Raw genomic sequence first — 21,989 nt, forward strand, 5'->3', positions numbered from 1 at the left:
GCAAAAAAGAAATTGCCCTCAGTCTGGCCACGTGAAGCTAGTTGTATCATGCCTTAATGTTTCTCTTAATTACTTGAAGCCCATGTTTGCATTTACTTTCTTTCAATCCTTGGCCCATGTCTAAAATGGCCTAGCAGTGTTTACACTAATTGTGTGAATCTATGATCCGTATGTTTATATCCAGTTTGTCATGTTGGCCCTTTGGGCATGTTGTATATTTTTGTAACTGATTGAATGGCAGTGGTCTTTCGTCAACCCTTTTAATATAAATGTAAATTATGAATTTGGCTTTGACATTTTATGTCAATTAAAAAAAACATTTGATCACACATCGCTGTATTTGTTGCTTTTATTTAAAAGGTGAAAGCAGCTTTGAAAAAAAAAGAGGAAGAAACAAAGAAAGAAAAAGTCCAAAGCAGTAAGCACATTTCTTTGAAATACTCTTTATTGCTCAGATCCAGGTTGGTCAGCAATACAGTTCACTCACAACTCAAAACGACAGCATAGCTGTTACCAGATAGACATGGATCCATTGAGATGTACTGTACATGGATCTTCTCTCTCTGTCCAGTACACATTTCACCAATCACCTGAAGGCATTTCAGACCTGTTGGTTCATGGGAAATGTGGGACTGAGGGGTTCCGACCCACTAAAGGAAAATCTCCCAAATGTGAAATGAAGTTCAGAAATGGATCCATCAAAAACTACTACTGTAAGTGTAGGACTATGTGTAGGAAATGTAGCCTAGTACATACTGGATAACCTATTACAGTTCTCATGCAATCCTTCGCATTTTCTCACTCAACAAGATAGGACAAGAACACTGGTGTGGTTCTGCATATTATCTGACTGTAGAATGTACTGTATCACTGCACCATTCCTCGGCTACACCATGGCAAAATCTTTTAAGTTGGTGTTGAATGCCCCTCTGTTTGTTCTATTTACTGCCAAAGACAGAAAAAACACACAAAACTTGTATCTGCATGAGACCAGGACACTCTTAGAACCCTCCATTCTAACATCAGCTACTTTTTGTACCACTCGTTTCCCGCATCTGTACAGAATGCAAGCTATGATTTCACCACTATTTTAATAGCTAGATCTGGTGATCTAAAAGGAATGAATATAAAAAGCAAAGAATCCCAACTACTTCTCCAGGCTATAATAGATCAGTGCAGATGACAAGAGAACTAGATAACCAGAAGACAGGAAAAACGAACTAACCACCATGTGATATGACAAAAACAACACTGTACTTGCCCAGTGACATGTTATCTGGTATTGATTATTAATGTCTAGCACGCCTCACAAAAACCTAGAAATACCAATGTCTAGAAAAATAAATGAAAAGTCCACTATCATATTGTAAAGTTCCACCTCAAAATCCTGTTGGTTGCAAATGTCCCTACAATGTAACTTCCTCTACAGTCTGTAAACTGGCAGCCAGCCACTGACCAGACTCAGCTCACCACACTGCAATGAAAACAGATATCTCCATCTAGAGGGAATCCTTGCCACCTGAGCCTTTACCTAGACATTAGAACACAAACACACAAGTGAGACCGTTTTAAAGAGTCGTAGAATCAATCCTCCACACAAAGAGGACTTAAAAATCCGAAACCGATCTATGAGTTAAAGGCCCTTAGCACTCATACAGGTGTTTTCAGATACTCTGGCTGCCCTCTCAGGGCAGTATGGTGTGGGAACGCCATCTAGGTTTGATTGACAGCTCCCCCACACACTTGCTAGTTTTGTTGTACCTAAGGGCAGGTCAAACTACCTTTTTTCTTACTGGCAATGCCACTGTGAAGCCTAATTTATGCTTCGGCTAAAAACTGTCACACAACCACATCCCTCACCATAAAGAACAGATGTTCGAGTGAAAAACATATTTCAGTTGGAAATCTGTTACTTTCGGAGAGTGATGCTGATGCAGCCATACAATGAAGTACAAATTAGTCATAAGGTATTGTAGGTATTGTAGTTCTGTTCAGTATGAGGTACAGTACTGCACTGGTTGTGGGGAGGCTTGCTGACATGGCCTCAGGCTTTGTGTGAGATTTTTTTATCACTCCTAGTCTGTGTTCACTGGGACAAAACATTCCAACTCCTCAGATGACGGAGCAGAAACGCAAAAAGTATTTTCTTCAACTGAATTCTTAACCGTTAAAGAACTCAAAAGACAAATTACTATCTTTCACTATTGTTCATTTATTATTTGTATTTTTGTATTTTTTATTATTTTTTTGCCCTACATTGGTTTTAGTTTTAGTAACTAAAATCAGCCTTGGATTCTGAGAGGTAATTTAATTCTTTTTACAGCACAACAGAAATAAAATGGTAAGATTGATGAGAAAGCCATTTAGAGATCTTCCTTTTTAAATGAAGCCGAGACACTCTAAATGTCTCCCACCATCTCTCACAACGCAGGTGCAGATTGGTAAAGCCTGATTTATACTTAATTGTGCATCAGTGTCGCACACCAAAAATATCATATCTACAAGTTCATACCACGTCACACCGTGACGCATTGTGAGCTTGTAGATCTGCTATTTTCTGCATATATGTGCAACCAAGTATGATGCATGATGTGCAACCAAATATAACTCAGGCTTACGTGTTAGGTTATAAAGAGACATAAAATTATGCATTTATGTGTGACTATTGTACATGTTTACAGTATACAGTTATCTTGTCGTACACAGTGACAGATCAACAACTAGCCTAGAGTTGTTCTACATTCTACACAGAAGACTAGGGTATTACACCATGTTCAAGAGTCCTGTCAGTGTATTTTTGCAGCTTCTTATTTTTTTTTCTTCAAATCAACCCCAGAGTATGTTATCAAACAGAGCTGGTAAGATTGGTTTGGGTCATTATAAAATTATTTTTTTAAACAAACAAAAATCCTGGAGGTACAATTGGGAAAACTGGAGGTACGGTTGTTTTTCTTTCTGTTTTCTATTGTAGGATAACAATTTTTATCTTTCTTTCTCAGCCGATGAAATCAGGACACAACATCCACATTCAGAACCACGTCGGGCAGGCATGTACCCCTATAGATCCTGCTCTTCCTTCAGCTCTTTTGGAATTTGACTTGGAAATCCGATTGGGCGTGTCGATAAGAGAGGTTCAGTGGTGTCCAGTCAGAGACAGTCCAACAGACTTCACTACGGGTTACAAAGTTTTACAGATCCATTGATTCTGCCGTCACTAGTCAGCTGGACCTGAAGAGTTTAGAGATTACTGTAAATCTTGTCACTTGTTCATTTTTTTGTTTGTTTTTTTTTATTAAAAAAGAGAAAAGAAAATTAAAAACGCTCAAAACGATCAGTTAACAAGGCATACAAAATGTGGGGAAAAAAGGGGAAATGAAAGATTGGACTGAGGTACCCTGAAGCCTGAGGTAGATCACAATACTGACATGCGCACTGTTCACATCCTGACCAAAGTTACGTGGTGGTTCACTTATTGTTCTCCTATTTTTTCAGGTTTTATTATTATATTATTGTTATTCATAGTCTAGTTTTTCAAGAAAATAAAACACTTCCCTTCAAAGCAATATGGCAGTGTCCCACTGAGGAAAAAAGAAAAGGACTTTATTTTTCTTTTGTTTCTTATCAATAGCTCTCATCACAAAATAGGAAAAAATAGATTCATAAATATTACTCTCTCTTTTTATATATATACACGCACGCTCACTCACTCGCACACACACACACACGCGCACGCGCACACACACACACACACACACACACACACACACACACACACACACACACACACACACACACACACACACACACACACACACACACACACACACACACACACACACACATACACACACGGAGGAAGCTGTGCGTATTGGCAATAACCTTGCATCTGGAAGATGAAGCTGATGGGCTCGCAGGGCGAAGGAGCCAATGGTGACGTCTGAATGGGTGACAAAATAAGGCAACAAGCTTCCATGGTCTCCAAAATAAAGCACAAAGGGATATCAGAACCTGTATGTCCAGCATGCTCTCCGGGGGCCTCCGGTCAGTCTGCCGAGAAGCATTTGCGTCAAAGAAAGGAAAGTAGATACAGAGAGAGAGAGAGAGAGAGAACAATCTGTCATGCGCTGCTGACCGGACCTGCTGGACATGACAGGGGGTGATATTTCTAAAAAGGCTGCATATCATACATTCACAGCTGTCATGCCATTTTAGAAAGCTCCCTGACAAGGGAGGGTTAAAGCCAAACACGTTTTGCGGTCATGTGTGTAACCACACAGGTCATACAGTGCCTCTCCCCACTATCTCCTCCTACCTCTTTCCGCACTATCACTCCACACACACCTCAAGACTGCACCCCCAACCCCACCCCACACCCCCCTGCCCCCCACCCACAAACTCCATCTCTACCCGGGCCCTCAGCTTGCATGTCGCGTTGCCCCTCCTGACTAGCTCATAAGGCCGAACATGTGGTGATGCACATTCCAAATGACTGGTCGCCCCTTTGACAAGCAAAGGTGCACCTTTATTACTTTTTTTGTTTTGTTCTTTAAAATGTCAATTTTATTTGCTCAGATCTTCAAAGAGAATTCTTCTAAAAACATCCTCTTAATTTAGTTTTTTAGTTTTTAGTTTTACAGGACAACAAGCATGAATGTAGATACAGTCTACTGTACAGTATGGGATTGATACCAGTTTACTGGCGAATACAAAATCCCTGTTTTATTTAACCTCTGTTGAGCTCTGTGGTTGAAAGTAGCAGTCAGGTCAATGTTATCAAAAAGGCTGCAGAAAAGAAATGATTATTGAAAACAAATATTTTATCATGTAAAAAAATGAAACAACATGCCAGATGAGAGAGAAGAGAAAGCGATAGCAGAGTGAAAGTGAAGAAATGAAATGAAATGAAAAGAAAGCAAAAAAGAATAAGTGGAGCGTCAGATATGAATGGTAAGAAACATTTCAAAGGGACGTTATCCTTTGCGTTGGCACACACACAGGCTAATTATAAGGACTCAGAACCATCCATTATGTTTTCTTAGGGCGTTTTGTATCGTTTGCAGTGGCCTAAAATATGAACAAATAAATGATATAATTTTAAAGAGACTGTCTATATGCCATGCCTAGTGGTGACACTCTTTTTAACGCAGCCCCATCAAATCTCCGAAATGAACCAAACACTAAAAAAGTACGCCAAGTTGTACTGTCATTTCAACACAAAAATAACAGTGCATACTTCCAACATGTATCAGTATACTTTTCTACTTTGCATTAATACTGCTAAGGATACTTTACTCTTGCAATCTGAATACCACAACCTGTTGTGAGAGAAAGTGTCCATTACCACTCGCTCTCATTCTAATCCCAAAATATCTACGGCAATGTCTCCAATGCGCTCGTGTTAATACAGCTGCTTTATCTGTCTGTTAGGCCTACTGTATGTTAGTCCAACTAAAGAGATAACGTTATGCAGGGCGACTTAATATTGTACTTAATCCTGTTTAAATTTTTACTGTGAACACAACAGATGCCCAATTCTCTGTTATTTCCCACTCTCCTTGTTGATTTATTTTTAAATTATTATTATTAATTTTTTTATGTTTTTAAGTATATTATATCAGTAATGTTTCACCCCCCCGTCTCTCTCTCCACCTACTCCTGCAGGGCTGGCAGTGCACACTATGCCCTCACATTTCCCCCAATGAAGTTCTTTGGTTTTGTTCCCGGTGCTGCTGGTCTGCCCTGCATGTCCCCTTGGCCTTCGTCTGGATAGGTCTCTGTCCACTTTGGGAGGGCTACATTCATTGGCTGGTGCCCGCTGGAGCAGCCCCCACTGGTCACTTGGCGTGGTGCGGTGGCACGGGGGCGCCCTGCTGGTGTTTTTGTTCCTGCTGTTTGACCTGTTGAATAATCTCCCGGATCTTCCTCTGTGCAGTCTGGTGGAGGGACCAATCAAAGTAAGAAATTAGATTAAATACCGTAATAGAAGACATTACCATGATAATAACTTTATTTGTATAGTATCTTTTAAACCAATAAACGAGCAGATACGTATGAACAAGACAAGGCAAGACTGGTTCAGCTGGAACCTGATACAGCCAGTGGGACACGCTAGTTTGACAGAAACTTTAACCAATATTCTCCCCCCTATTGCAATGCAAGTAGTTAAGCACTCACTGGATATGCACTTATTTGACTGAGATGAGGTTGTTATAGTAACTGAAGGAGCATGTCACGGTTGTCACCCATTTTTAACCTTATCTTAATTGGTCCTCACTAATGCTCATTATAAGATGGCACAATTTCCGTCTACTCATTGGTGGGCTATGGACAGTTGAGCCACCTGCCTACCAATGATAGTGGGGATTCCAAGCTAATAGAAACTACTAATAGAAGCTTTTCTCCTCCTGGAAAGTTAGCATGCTGAAATAGAAGCCATTGTTCTTGCATTAATAAAACCTATAATTAAAAGTTTTAAATCTTGTTTGATGCCACACCCCCCACTGAAACAGAGCCAGTAGACAGAAATGGTGCCATCTTATAATGAGCATTAGTGAGGACCAATTATATGAAGATAGGTTGAAAATGGGTGAAGTGGTCCTTTAAGTGATCGTGATTTTAACGTCACAAAATGAGTATGATGTGCAGAAATAAATACAGCATATTGTGTCATATACACATATACAGACACACAGCAAGAACAAGAAGGTTCTCTCAATGCTATACTGAGTGAGCTGGATATGAGAAGGTGTTAGTACTGCCTATGTGATCCTAATTTATAATAATATTACCTGGCTGGCAAAGAAATGCCCGCTGATTTTCACAAAGACCTCGTCGTTCTCATCTGGAGTTTGGTCCCGTGGTACGATGACCTCAGCGCTAGTTAGATTCTGCAGCTCATTAACCTGCAAAAGACGGGGAACCCAGCGGTCATGTAGCCTCACGTAGCCAGCATAAATATTACAAGCTCAGCTGCCTTTGACCTTTGTCAGGCTAGAGGTCATGACCCTTGCCTCACTTCCAACAGACACCAGTGCTCATTAAAAGACACTGACGATTAAGATTCTACTGAAGTGGAACTGATGTACGAGTGGATCCAACTGACTAAACCATTGGTTCTCAAAGTGGGGTCCGGGGACCCCCAGGGGTCCTTGAGGGAGTTCCAGGGGGTCCCCAGCTAAATGATAGATTAGGCGCCAATTGGACCCTTATGGGTCTGTAACTCTGAGAGTGTACAAATGGAACCAAATGGACCCTAACGGCTCCATTTGGTTCCATTTGTACACTCTCAGAGTTAAATTGACATAGATTTTACAATATAAATTGCGGTCCAAGTGATAGAAATGCCATTAAATGGGGGTCTGTAGCCCTAATGCATGTCAAACTGGGGGTCCTTGAAATTAAAATGGTTGAGAATCACTGCTAGAGCCATAAAAAAACTTCTCTTATGGGGGTCCCTGGCATATCTTTTGAAATGGGGGTCCACGGGCTAATAAGTGTCAATTTGGGGGTCCTTGACATGAAAAAGTTTGAGAACCACTGGACTAAACCACTGTTTCTCAATGTTGGGTCCAGGAACCACCAGGGATCCAAATGGAAACTCCCAATGTTAAATATGCACTGAGGATTGTGCAGTGCAGATTAGTCGCCCAGAGATAACACATTTGTATCAAAGGCAGGTCCGTGGCCTGATGCATATCAAACTGGAGGTCCTTGAAATGAAAAGCGTTGAGAATCACTGGACCACAGCAGACTGGGGTGAACTTGCGGGATGCTGCGTAAGGATCCCAGTACATTTTCCACCTCCTTCACCATCAACCTACCGTCTTGCCTCCTTTGCCGATGACCCTGCCAGCTGCAGTTGAGGGAACCTTGATATGCGTCTCCAGTTTCACCTCCTCCTTTGCCGTGAAGAAGTTCTCCTCCTTCAGTTTCCCAAATATCCTGCCCTGGGCCTGGAATACAGAGGAGGGAATGAGGCAAGGAAGACTGGGGAAAATGGGGACACAGTGATAAGCATATATTGATGATATAATCATCTGAATACAACTTACTGTATGTGACATAACAAGGCTGCAGTTGTGATCATTCAGCAATTTTCCTATGACATGGGGATTCGTACTGCTTGTATTTACCTTAAATTGAGCCTCCGGGGGTCCAGTAATTATGACCATCCTCTCTGTGACGTCTGGACTCTCTGCAGGGGCGATCTGACACAAGTGAGGAAAGGTAGGGGCAGGGGGAGGAGAGAGAAATAGAAAGCATGGTCTAACAACATCGTGGTCAAGGTGTTCCGGTTCTGTAGTCATCTAACGCAGTTTTATAAAACCCTATAAAACCTGACAGGACTTCAATCCAAACCAATGACATTCTCCTTGCATCACATTACGTGAGCTATTTACCCAGCTGACAAACATCTCACCAAAACATAAAAAGATTTAGGGTTTCTTGAAATTCTCGGCTCACTAGTCATTTTCCAGCAGAGAATGTTTGTCCATGTTGAAGACTAACATTGTCAGCTGTGGTCCAGAAAGTACCGCTGACTCAGCCAACACTGTCTGCCAACTTGATAACACAGCCTCAACAACTCACTGACTGGCTTGGATTTGTGTTGAGACTGAGAGTACCCTCTGTGTATATTGATAAAAGAAAGGATCGTGACTGGTGATTTGATAAAGTGGTTAAAACCCACAGCTGGCCCAGGATCAGATCTCACCACTGCCTTTCCCATAGTGTTTCCCCTTTGTTGTCTCCCTCTCAACTTTCCTGCTATTTACAGGTAGCGTTACTGTCGGGCAGAAACCTTTTATGTCCAAAACTGTAACTTTTTAGTAAATGGACAATAGAACCTGTGTTCCAATGGATCCGGTGTAGTAATTATTTAGTTACAAGCTCTTGTTAATAACTTTTAATTGGTTAACTATTAAAACCTGTAGACAGACCTAAAGATGCAGTGAAATGAAAAATATGTTTTTTTGAATATCCGTGGTCATAATATGGACATACCTAACAATAGATGCCAATATTTTTTTTTTATCAATTTTGAGTATTTTTTATATCAAAAGTCTCTAAAAGGCCAATCTTAATTACTTCCTGTGGCTGTGAATGCAAACGTACTGCGTGATGACAGACACTTGTCTGATTTTATTCACCTCCCCCAAACACACCTGATTTTAATTACAGAACTACTACATTTGAATCTCACTCAAGATGACGTCCAGACGGTAACATTATAGGTTAGAAATAAGCGACGTAGTAACAAACATGCTTCACATTGGCCGTCTCTCTCTCTCCCTTGGGCTGCATGCGCCTGCAGGCTACAAACATTAGCCCTCTGCTCCACATGGCTGCAGTGAGCAGTGTTGCCAGATGGGAATTTTTTAATTATCGTACCGGAGGATTAAAATGATCGCATTTGAAAGAAAAGTATTGTACACAGCCGAAAAATATCACAGGTGTAAATATGTAATTTCACAAATAAATTGCGTATTTATTGTAAGAAACAACCTTGTTTGAGACTCCTGCATGACAAAAACACATCACTTATGCTGCGTGGAAGCTGGACCTTACTCAAATAAAAGTCTGAAACTGGACTGGAAAGACACGACCAGTGTTTTTAATGCCTCCAAGCGAAATAGCAGATCTATCGCTTAAAACATGTCACAATGCAACACGCTGTGAGCTTGTAGATCGGCAAATTGAGCTACTTTTGCGCAACACTGTCATATGGCATTAATTTATGAAAGAATAAATCAAAGATGAAGATAATAGTGATATATCATCATTATAGAAATCACTAAGGAGTCCACACTCCTTTTACGAAGAACAAAAATATAAAAAACAGAAATAATAGGGCTGAAACAATGAACCAAATATAGTCAAGAGAAATTATATCTAACTGAATTTATTTCAAATTTCGAAATGAAAAGATCATTCTAAAATTAAAAAAACATTTTTGACTGCTGGGAAAACCAGCATTTACCATCAGTGCCTTTTAAACCGATGAATCAGCTCATTTGTATGAACAAGATTAGTTAGTTTGACAGAAAACTGTATAGACTAATTATTTGTTTACCAACATTGAGACTGAACACACAGGTGATTGTTTCATGCAATCAATTCCCAACATAGGGTGCGTTCGGAAATACAGCAATGAGCGCACTGGCCAATAGAAACTAATAGGCGAGTGCGCTCCGGTGCGCAATTTCCGAGCGCACCCTCGGTGCTGGACCTGCGCGCGCAATACTGGTTCTTATCGCTTGCAACCAGTGTGACGTCGTCTGTTAAGGGGTCTATGTGCTTATTTGTACATAGTTACCTTATTTATTGTTATTTTATGATCTAAAGTGATCATATAGATTAATTGAATAATCAAAACAATTATCAACACATTAAAGGTAGGGTAAGTGATTTGCGTTGGTTAAAATAATTGTTAAATAGCTCTGATAGTACTCATTGCTATAGAGTGTTTGTTCAGTATTAGGAGTCTCCTTGTCTCTCCACCTCTTTATTAAACAGAAAATGCATTTTCGTTTCAGCTTCAGTTTCATTTCCAATTTTATCCAACCAGGACAGAGAACTCAATCAGGATACAGATTAAACAAGTGAAATTGGAAGTGATGACACTAAGAAATGAGCATGCAAAATTGGAACTGGAACACTATACAAATTAAGCTTAAAAATGGGTACTTTCTCCTGATTGGCTGAGATTTTGACACCTACCGAAAAATGTATTTTCTGTTTATTAAAGAGCTGGAGAGACGGGGAGACTCCTGTTACTGAACAAACACTCTATAGCAATGATTACTATCAGAATATAGTATTTTAACCTTTTAACAAAATACTTTTTGTTTTAACCAAAAAATATCACTTACCCTACCTTTAATCGATTGAAAATAGTTAATTGCAGTCCTAATAAACAGCATAACAAATCAGTTCAAACTCAGTGAAATGATTAACTGTTTCCTGAATGAGTGTTTTGCAGAGGATGCTTGACTCACCTTGATTGAAGCGCCAGCGAAGCGGGCTAGTTGTTTGATATGCTGGCCCTTTTTGCCAATCAGGGCCCCGACTGCCTGAGTTGGAATAAAGAGGTAGACCACCTCCTGTTCAGGAGCCTGCTGCTGAGAAAGATAGAAAAGGAGAACGGTCATTACAGGTTTACTCCTTGCAGTGTTCTTTGATAATGCTTCCTAGATTCAAGATTCATTATTCTCAAATTCTAACTGTACTGATTTTTATCATTTATTCTTTAAAAGATGATTGTATAGAGAGAGTGCCTAGGTATGAATATGTAGGAATCTGGTTCAAAAGGAAAGAGCTGGAGCACATGGGTCATCCTAAAAACTTTTAATAGGTGTACAGCATGTGGATTGCATTGAATGAGTTACTCTGAAGTAATTTCTTTGCACCTATTAAACTTTTTCAAGATGACCCGTGTGCTCCAGCTCTTTCCTTTTTGATACTGCTTTGGTCCCTGTCTGAAAAGCAGCAGCCGTCCTTAAAACAGGTAGCACATTTATTTAAATTTGTATTGTTATAGTATTGGAGGTTCAGCAACACACGTCTTTATACGACTGAGAATAAATATTTTTTTGTGAATGAGTGTTTTATCTGTACTGAACTATGGACATAGATAAAGATGCTGTCAACCACTCAGTATTCAGACTTACAGAATACCGTATCACTGGTGAGAGAACACACACCATTGTTGAATCTTCAAATAGTAAAATCAACAGGAACTTTATTTGTATTTAAAAATAAAAAGCAGCGTCGGATTTTGTAATGTTATACATTGGCATTCTATTTCCTTTCTTTCTTTATAAGGATCCCCATTAGCTTCCACAAAGTGGTCGCTAGTCTTCCTGGGGTCCACACAAAATGTAAACAATAAAAACAGACAATAGTTAAAATTGTGTTATATAACTAAAACGTCTAACATTTACAGGGAGCATATTCCAAGCCGAAGCAGCTCTGTAAAGGACAGTTTTCATGAAACAATTTGTTTGTGGTCTTGGCACCACCAGAAGACCTGTGCTCACTTGTTGAGTGTTATGTCCATGGCAAAAACCCTGTTTTACCATGCAAATGGGAAGGCTATTTTGGATTATCAATTTCTAAACAACAGAGCAACTATTTAAGATATCTACCCAATATATGGCAAGGTAACTAAACAACCCAAACCTCCACCAAAGTGTCATTTCGCTTTAAGGGTGGAGACTACTGTGGGGATTAAAAAACTCTTAAAATGTTCCTTCTTGCCGTTGGGACTTTATATCGTAGGCAGGAGCTTACACAGCTGTGGAGCTTTCCCCTAATTTACGAAAACAAAATATTATTAATTATATAATTTAACTCTGAGAGTGTATAAATGTATTTGTATACTCTCACAAATGGATACATAACGAAAATACAAAGAAAATATTTATGGAGAGTTTCATATAACTTTCCAGGTACCTGACATTTTTCAAATTTAGACAGGTTGGAATGGAATATTACCCATTATGGTTGTCAGTGTGAGAGTTTTCCAACATGTCTTTTTTGTTTTGTTTTGTATTCCTCAGCATGGTAACAAACATATCTCTAGGTTTTTGAAGTGGGTTTTCTTTTCCTTATTTTTATAAACCACAGGATAACACTGGTCTGAAAATCCCCTTCCGGAAATATTTGTGGTGTTCTGGTCGATGGGCAAGGGGACATGAGAATTCCACACCCTGTCACTGGCGGTCCATCTCTCTCTCTCTCTCACACTCACACTCACTCTCTCTCTCTCTCTCTCTCTCTCTCTCTCTCTCTCTCTCTCTCTCTCTCTCTCTCTCTCTCTCTCTCTCTCTCTCTCTCTCTCTCTCTCTCTCTCTCTCTCTCTCTCTCTCTCTCTGTGTAGTCATTAATGCTTGAGGAAGTGGCAGTGAAGGTTTAAAGTGGATGGCTTTCACCTCCCCCACAAAAGCCACTGGTAGAGTGAGGCTTTCTCCTCCAACACAAGGGGACGACAAACCTTGCATTCCAAAAGACGTCAATTAAAATCTGCTTTGTGTAGGCTAGGCAACACATAAAAACCATGACCTTGTCCAGCGAGCTGCTCCCTTTAGTGTTCTAAATATTGCTCTAAATAAAGCAAAGAACAAGAAATGAGGTGGGAATTCACTGCTCACTGGGACTATACTGAATGTGGTGCTGATATCGCAGGACATACTGAGTGCTGGTGGGGGATGGCACTTGCTGGAGGAACCCCATAGAGGCCGCTGAGATGTGAAGGGTGACTCTGTAATGGACAAAACAGTAAACTGGTCAGGCGCTTCTCTGCCTCTCTTTCACACGAATGCACACAGCACACACACAGCACACATACTAAAATTAGGGGAATTTCAAGGCATCAACTCAGTATGAATCACACATTTGGTATGTGTAGATGTATTTGGCAAACACACACAAAAAAAAAGAATAACCCAACAACAATAACCACCTTTATTTTTGAAGATTGTTCACCTATTTTCGCCGAATGTATGTCTATTATGACATGCCCAGAATAGGGACGCTAGGGTTTATGTGGTTAGCTTGCCTCGGTTCCAAGCACGCCAATGCATTCTCACAGACAGCCTCAGCAATTTGACTTGCCTTTATTGGGCAATGAGTAGAGACTTTATTTTAGAGAGAGACTGACTCATCTCTGGCAGAGATGGGGGATTTCTGCTTGTTTCAAGCTTGTCATGTAGGAAGACCTGAGTCAAAACAGCATTGCTTCTTCACAAACACTTCTGGTACACACAATTGACCACACATGGCATTGGGAGGAACTGCATTATCCTGTTGACTGGACTAATGCTGGACTTATTTATTAGCTTAGTTGTGTTTAACCTTATATGGTAGTTTAAAGAAGGAACCAAATGTCGGTTTAGGGTTAGCAGTGTACTCACCAAGAATGGGTTATATCCTGCTGGTGCCACTTGGGGCACTCCGCCGCGTGGTCCTGCAGAAGGAGGCAGCACCGACAGGCCAGAGGAGAAGATGCCCAGTGCATTCAGGTTCAAGCCCGGGATAAGGTTGGTTTGTTGCTGAGGGTAGTGGATAGCAGAGAGATGGAGAGCAAAGAGTTTTTAAAAAAAGTGTTATAATTTAGCAGTGGTGTAAAGTAACAAGTACTGTACTTAAGTACAGTTGTGCGGAAAACTTTAGATACTAGTTACTTTGTAAATAAATTATTATATTATAAAACATACATTCACTACTTTAGCCCTATTTTATTCATAGGCTATTTGAAAATAACCGATCTACAATGCGATGCGATGCGTTGTGAGCTTGTAGATCTGCTATTTTCAAACATTTTTGTACTTTTACTTTTGGTACTTTAAGTATATTTTGATGCCAATACTTTTGTACTTTTACTCAAGTACATTTTTAATTCCGAACTTTAACTTGCAACAAAGTATTTATATATTGCAGTATCGATACTTTTATTTAAGTAAAACATTTGAGTATTTTTCTTGCGGCAATTATGGTCAAAGAGTTGTATTCTGCTCACAGGCAGCGTAACCTTTGAGGCAAGCAAAGGACATACATCACTCAACACATCGGGTGAACAAATTCATTCTCGTTTCTTGAATTTGTCTTTTGCATCTTCCGTGGGGGAAACTGTTCCGCCAGTGGATGACAGAAATATTTCCCCTCAGGGATTCATTCAACTATTCTGGTTTTGTGATGGCGCCAAACACACGAGGTCTCCTTTCACTTGCATTTTCCCAGAGACTCTCCATGATGACTTTGTGTAATATCCAAACTGTCACGCTAGATGGCCCTACCTGCTCACTGTGGAAGCTGAGCAAGGCAGGCATTGAGACAGTGATAAGTGCACTCACAGCAGCCCATGTACTGTACTTTAAATGCATGCTGGTGTGCAATATTCATTGCCAGTTACAAGCCCTACATCAGACAGCAATAACAAGAGACAGCAACTCAACTTCCAATTTAGTAAAGGAAAATACACTTGCAATTTGAGACACAGGTAATTCTATTATTGACAATGGGGAAAAATATACATTTGAAACTCCATCATCCTTACGCTGGCACATACTATGACTTAACACTTAACAGCATTGACTCCAGCATTACTGTAATGCAATCAGGAGCACATTCATTGTGATATCATCGCTGCACTCTCTTCCTCAGTGGTTGACCTCCCCTGGCTGCGCCACCAGTGATGTCATCAGGGCGGTGTGAAAGAGGAGCCGGGAGAGAACAGCCTACAGCTATCAGATGTATGCTGGGAATTGCAGGCATTAAGCGGGGACACTGACACATGCAGCAGGGAAGGAGTGAGTCAGAGGCTCGGGCAAATCGACTGACTCACACGCACGCACACACCCGCACATGCATGCCCAGATACTCTCTCTAGTCACTAATGAGCTGTTTGATGATCGTTTACGGTTATCTGCTTACCAAGCGGACAATGGCCGGTATTAGTCATGTCGGTGGTAAGGTGTATGAATAGGAGGGCAATACTATCCCTTGCTCTCTGATAGCATTTCACAACCCCTCCCAATAGATCACCTGTCAGTCTAAATGAGTCACGCTGAGCTCATATCTCACCAAGACAGACAACATGCAAAGCACGTTGAGCGGTGGTTCAGCTTACGTTTATAGCAGCAATGTCGTTCTCGTAGCCTTCCCTCAGTTTCCTCATGATCTCCACCTCGGCTTTACAACACGCATCCATGCTGCCTTTCACTGTGATGGTCCTCTCAGGGTTGTAAATGGTTAAATCTTGTAACCTGTGGCGGATGCCATGCACGCACATGTGCAGTCACACACACACACACACACACACACACACGCACGCACGCACGCACGCACACACACACACACGCACACACACACACAGGCACATGGTAACGCAAGTCATTGTGCAAACATTTGGATGCACAGCTGTCAGATTGAAAACAAAACAAGAAACCTCACACATTTGGCAAGGTGACTCACTACTTGGAGTCCAATCTTAAGCTCCAGCATTTTACATGGTGTAATAATTAATAATACACATTCTGCCACACAGTACTTTTGTCACGTGTCCAGAATGACGACACCAAAAGAGGATTGTACAGAGATACAGGATGCAGACACGCCACAATATTATGTTCATTTGTTAAAGGACTATGTCAGCATTTTTGACATGTGAGTACTTTGTCACTCTTACTTACGATAGGATTTAATTCCGTTATGAAAGCATTTTGTGTCATAAATGTTCCAATAATTGCTTTCATATCCTCTGCAGAGCACTAATCTTGACAGCAACTTTAATCTTCAGTTTATTCAAGAAAGGTTTAAGAAATTGTGCATTGTTCAGCAGCATGTACTTGTACAGTATATCCAAAATACATCTTTGTATTAGCAATGTACATTATTTCAGTATACATGAATCATATAATCAATACCTTCAAAGGCCGTACAGTTACGACTGTACGTTGTTTAAAAGATAAGATGCTTATTGCTTGCGCGAATGAAGTGGATCTAATCTATTCTCTCCTCTGTGTAAGTGGGTGTGGACAAAAGCTCCAACATCGATACGGTTGCTACTGTCCCAAGGACTCTGTTCTCTCCTCCTCTGTCCTCCGCCTCTCTCTAGCGCAAGGCTCATTACGTCGTCACAGAATCAGAGGCAGAGCAATTCATTAGCCCTAAATGAATAAGGGTTAGGGAGTGTGGTCCGTTAAACGAGGTGCAATCACCACGCCTCTGATATTGTGTCCTGGAGTGAAGGATCTGTAATCAACTCTACACTTTTGGCCTGTAATGGCAGACTAAGTTAAGTGATACCACATGCTGGGTGGCTCATGAACATAAGTCTGAGGAAGAAGGGAAGGGTGCCTCTGGTAAACTGAGAAATTGCATGCTATAATACTGTCTCCTAGTCTAATAGCTGTCTTGCTCTTAAATAGTTGACTTTACACAATTTTGGGTTGCCACTACCAAGACAACGATACAGTTCAGTCAGAAACACTTAGGTCAAAGACATTTAACAATGGGCGCTAGGGTGGCGCAGTGGTAAAGTGCCTCCGCACCACAGTGGAGGTTGTGGGTTCGAATCCATCGTGGTGCATCCGGCTTTGTCGAGCGTCTACACGAACACAAGTGGCCTGTGTTCGGAGGAGGGAAGCTGGGCGGGGAGGGTGATGATAGTCATTGCGTGTACTCCTACAGGCTGGGGCGGCACCTGTCAGCAGGGAGTGTTGGGCAGGAGGAGTAGCACTACGTCCTCCTGGTGGGGGCTCCTCACTGGTAGGTGAGTCAGTAGGATACAACAGCAGTGACAACACAGAAATGTGTGTGGGGTGGAATCAATTGGGGAGAAAAAGGGTGGGTAGAGCAGAAGGAGTTTTTTTTCTTTTGCAGCAACAATGACAATGTGAGATGTGAGTTTATAAAGACTGCCCTAATGACTTGTTTTAACATGATTGGTTGTTGAGCCACTGATACCAATAAGCTATAGACGCGTGACTGAAATGTTGATAGACCATCAACTGATGCATGCTTGACTTCTGTGTTCTGCCTGAACTAACACAATGCTTCAAGTGTTTAATATTTCTAGTGTGGTTTTCCAATGATAACTGTGGATATGCTATTCACAAACTAAAACCCGCCCCTAATTGCTGTGATTGGCTGACATGGACAGAGTCGTTGCAAAAGCACAAGGAAGAAGTTGGGCACAAGGAAGAACTTGACCACGCCACTGTACTGGCCAATCCGAGGCAGGTAGGGCGAATCGTGGTGTAGAAAGGAATAACGGCAGGCATACACACACGTAGGACAGAAAAAAGGGCAGAGCACTTACGAGGAGATGGTGATCTTGGTCCCTGTATCATCCTCGATCTTCTTCAGGTTGCGACCCTCCTTCCCAATAAGCCGGCCCACCAGGCTGTTGTGGGCCAGGATTTTCAGAGGGATGTCCTCCGTCCTATATGGAAAGAAATCGAGACATGTGCTGTTAAGTTTAAAGCACCATCAGACTGTAATCATTTGCCTAATTCAGTGGTTTTCAAAGTGGGGACCAGGGTCCCTCAGGTTTCCTTGAGGGGGTTCCAAATCTCCAAGTCTCTTACAGGTCTGTAACTCTGAGAGTTACAGACCAATTGAACCAAATGGACGCCACTCTCAGAGTTATGGGGTACTTGAAATTAAAAAGTTTGAGAACCACTAGCCTAACTCATTCAGATCAATTACTTATTTTCATGGCTTCACAACCTTTTGCTTGTTTACCTTAAATCTACGTTATTGTTTTAGATTTTATTTACCTTTCTCTTTTAGTTTATGCACTGACTCAGTATTTTGACAACATGTGTTCTGGCTGCTATAGCACTTGTACGACTTTATTATAGATACACTATATAGATATAAGTTTACTCAGGAAAAAAGCTTGCCCTCGGTGGACACAGCCCCTAAGCCTCGTCAGCCTCCATTCAGTGGTAGCCTTTGACTTCGTGAATTCCCCACCTCCTCTCTCTTGAATGTTATTTTTTTCTGCCTGCTTATTTCTTTAACCACTTTCGACCTGGCATCCCTGTATTGGGCATGTTTTGGGCATTGTCAACACATTTCTATTTGAAAAAATAATAAAGAATTGCAAAGACAGTAGCTCAGCTATTGACTCTCAGGACCAGTAGAAGCTAAAGCGTTCAAAAAGTGTGGAGTCTTGTTAAATGTGTCGGGCTGAATTAGGGACGCTGGCACAGGCTCCTAAGCACTAAGCTGTAGTCACATGAGGCAGGCCAGTTGGACACGTCATACGCGCTATGTTTAAGAGAGAGAATAGATGTTGAGATTAAAAGGTGTACCGGTGAGATTAACGGATGAGATGATTAGGTGTCCAGTCGACGTCAGGGTTAATCTGAATGTGAGAGCGCACGTAGTTGAACGTGTGCATGTATGCATGGGTGTGCATGCTCACACGCCTGTATATAATGTGTATATGTACACATCTGTGCATTTACAAGTGTAGCAGTGTGGCCCTGCCTGAAGCCCAGAAACCTAATATCTCCCTTGTTCAGGGGCAGTAAGATGTTTGGCTTCACATGCAGGAGACTCGGTTTGGAATCCAGGTGGTTGCATGGACACGTGCAGGTTTTGATTTGCTAGGGAAATTGGGGGGGGTCCATGCCCCTGCCTCTAGTCAGACTTAATACATGCATTTCCTTTTGGGAAATGTAAACTGTCTAATGTGTTTGATAATTATGTTTGATAATATCACAATTTAAGAATTTAAATTAAGAAATTAAATTAAATTAATAAATATATGTTAACACATCGGGTGCCAGCATTTTATAATAACAGATTACGTTCGGTGCCGAAATCTCACCGTTGAGCTGTGCAGCGTTGTTTAAGCTGTAGACTCCACGACGTGCATTCCATGAGAAAAAAAAGCATGCCTACATTTTGCCCGATGGTACTGGCTAACGCCTGGAACGATAACATCTCTCACGCGAGTAACAATGGCAGAGCGATCGCGCACACAAAATGAGTCGTTTTCCCCAGAGTAAAACATTTCGGAGTTTTAGAGAAGGAAATAGCGTGGAAGCGGATGTGCGCCATGTTTTTTGACAGGATGATGCATCTGGCCCATCCTTCTCAGATTCACCGTGGGTGATCCCAAAGCTGCTCCAGCCCCTCCCGTATGGAAAAATGTTCGGCACCAGAGCGCTACTATGTGAAAACACGGTCCGTGTTCGGCACCCGATGTGTTAACACCAGTGTATTTTGGGCACATTTTCACCCCAAAAAAATATTAATTAGCAGATCGATAAGCTCACAGTGTTGTGAGCTTGTAGATTGGCTATCCTTTTCCCTATTTGTCTTACAACAAAGTACATAGGCCTTAAGTGCTTAAGAAAATGCACCCCCTCTCTGTTTTTGTTTTTACAAATGGAACCCTGGACTCACGTATTGGTCTCATTGGCCTCCTTCTGCATGATGTCCAGAATCATGCGACAGGCAGAGGAACAGCCCTCGGGAGTGGAGTGGATGGTGATGGGTTTTTCTGCCGCACCTGCATTCTCCTTCCGATGAATATCTACCCTGAGAGAGGGAGAGAGAGAGACGCACAGGGGAAGACACACAGAGAGGGAGAGGAGGAATAGGCAATAGACAAATGTATTACTTTACAAGGCACTTTTAACAAAAACACAATACCCAGGATTGTCAGAAAGTGCTAGAAAGAGCAACAAACAACAGAGCGCACATACAGCAAAAGACAAAGAAAGCAAAGAGAGAACAGAACAGAGGAGAAGAATTTCTAATTCTTAAAAAATAACTCATATGACTGATCTATGAGAACACAGGAGAGAGCTAATCGACTATATCCGTCCATTTAACCCATTTAATCCGGGAACACATCCGTGTCATTTAAGATTTTAGCTATAACCATTGTTTTTATACTTTGGCTAGTATATCTACAAGCTTGTAGATCTGCTATTTTTGAAATATCTTGAACATTTGTGCAAAACTTTGAATATATATTTCAGGCGGCCAAAAACATATCATTTTGGGGGTCCTTGACAGGAAAAAGATTGAACAGCACTAATATAGCAACAATATCGTTTTTCTGATAAATGAAGACATTTGGTGAGACATTTGACAGTTACAAATGTTCGCTTTGTATTAAAAAATGTGCTCACATTTTCAAGATTTTTCAAAAATAGCAATATCTACGAGCTGAGCTTGTATATCTGCTATCTTTTGAATAGCCAGAGAAATCTAAACTGACAGAGATGCGTTCCCGGATTGAGTATGGGTTAAGTCATGAACAGTACGATGTAAGCCGAAAACAGGCTGATGTGTGAACATGACCAACAGAAGAGTCTTCCTACAGCGGCTTACTTTGACTGTGTCTGTTTGGTGACGTTCTTAATGGTGAGCCCTTCCTTGCCGATGATGGCTCCCACGAACTGGGTGGGCACGAGCATACGCAGGGGGAAGTCGTGTTGCTTGTGGCGTGTGCCGCTGTACCCCCCCGACGGCCCGGGCTGCGGGGCGCCGTCCTGGTCCCGGGACGTTCGACCCCCCCGCCGCATGCGGGGGGCCTGTAGGGGCGGAGTGGCGTCCATGTCCAGAATGTACGACACCCTGAAGGAGTAATCCTCAAACTGATGTCCTGTCAGCTTCTCGATGGCTCTGGGGGAGAGGTTAAGGAGAAAACACACAACGGAGATAACGTGGAGGAGGTAAAGAGGAGGATGAGGAGAGAGGGAAGGAGGGAGAGCAGGAAGGTGAGGAAGGGATGGATAACGGATTTTAGACCAAAAAAGTAATACAGTACATCGCCGGTTCCCATTAAGACCTGAAGCCGATTCTACATGTCTCCTAAATCTCAACAGTATTCTGAAAAACCTATGTTTCTATATCAGTGGTGCTCAATCTTTTTCACGTCAAGGACCCCCAAAATGACATGTATTTGGCCGCGGACCCCCATCAAAATATTTTGTTCCAGGGACCCCCCCAGAAGCAAAGATTTGAGTTAAAAATGTTCGCTTTAAAAATATATATATTCAAAGATTTGCGCACATTTTCACGATTTTTCAAAAATAGCAGATCTACAAGCTCGTAACGCGGCACTCGGTGCCGCGCAATGAGCTTGTATATCTGCTATTTTTGAATAGCCCAAAGTGTAAAATAATGCTTTTTAGCTCAAATCTAAAAATGACACAGTTCCAGGTCTTAATGGGTTAAGTGGTCAGATGGGTGGACCGCTTTGCATTTTCAGAGCGTGTTTGTTTTAATGATCAATCGATTGTGTTCCGGCTTGGATCAATAATGAACACATTTTGAATGTTTTATTTTATTTTTATTTTATTTTTTATGTCATTGTTATTATCATTAAAATCTTAGTGTTTTGCCAATTATTTGGAAGCCCACTTGCAAAATCCTCACGGCCCATCAGTAGGCCCTGGACAACAGGTTGGGAATCGCTGCAAAAGATTGTATTAGATTGTTCCGTTTAATTTACTACT

General features: G+C 41.4%; 1 protein-coding gene across 3 annotated transcripts in view; it reads right to left on the bottom strand.

Annotated features, from left to right (window-relative positions):
* Positions 1-335: 335 nt before the first annotated feature.
* igf2bp2a (insulin-like growth factor 2 mRNA binding protein 2a) overlaps positions 336-21,989 on the bottom strand; it is a 62,821-nt gene continuing 41,167 nt past the window's right edge. For 2 of the 3 annotated variants that reach the window (XM_084085261.1, XM_084085263.1), the window contains 11 exons: positions 20,860-21,153; positions 19,924-20,058; positions 17,822-17,944; positions 15,629-15,764; positions 13,914-14,051; positions 13,193-13,261; positions 10,998-11,120; positions 8,133-8,207; positions 7,821-7,952; positions 6,789-6,902; positions 336-5,933 (listed from right to left, as the gene is read on the bottom strand). In XM_084085261.1, the coding sequence (XP_083941387.1) occupies positions 5,835-5,933; positions 6,789-6,902; positions 7,821-7,952; positions 8,133-8,207; positions 10,998-11,120; positions 13,193-13,261; positions 13,914-14,051; positions 15,629-15,764; positions 17,822-17,944; positions 19,924-20,058; positions 20,860-21,153 (1,438 nt within the window). In that variant the 3' untranslated portion in view covers positions 336-5,834. The remainder of the gene's footprint in view (positions 5,934-6,788; positions 6,903-7,820; positions 7,953-8,132; positions 8,208-10,997; positions 11,121-13,192; positions 13,262-13,913; positions 14,052-15,628; positions 15,765-17,821; positions 17,945-19,923; positions 20,059-20,859; positions 21,154-21,989) is intronic. The other variant, XM_084085262.1, reaches the window with a different exon arrangement.

Source organism: Gymnoscopelus microlampas (genome assembly GCF_963454915.1).
Source record: "Gymnoscopelus microlampas genome assembly, chromosome: 17".
NCBI classification, from domain to species: domain Eukaryota; kingdom Metazoa; phylum Chordata; class Actinopteri; order Myctophiformes; family Myctophidae; genus Gymnoscopelus; species Gymnoscopelus microlampas.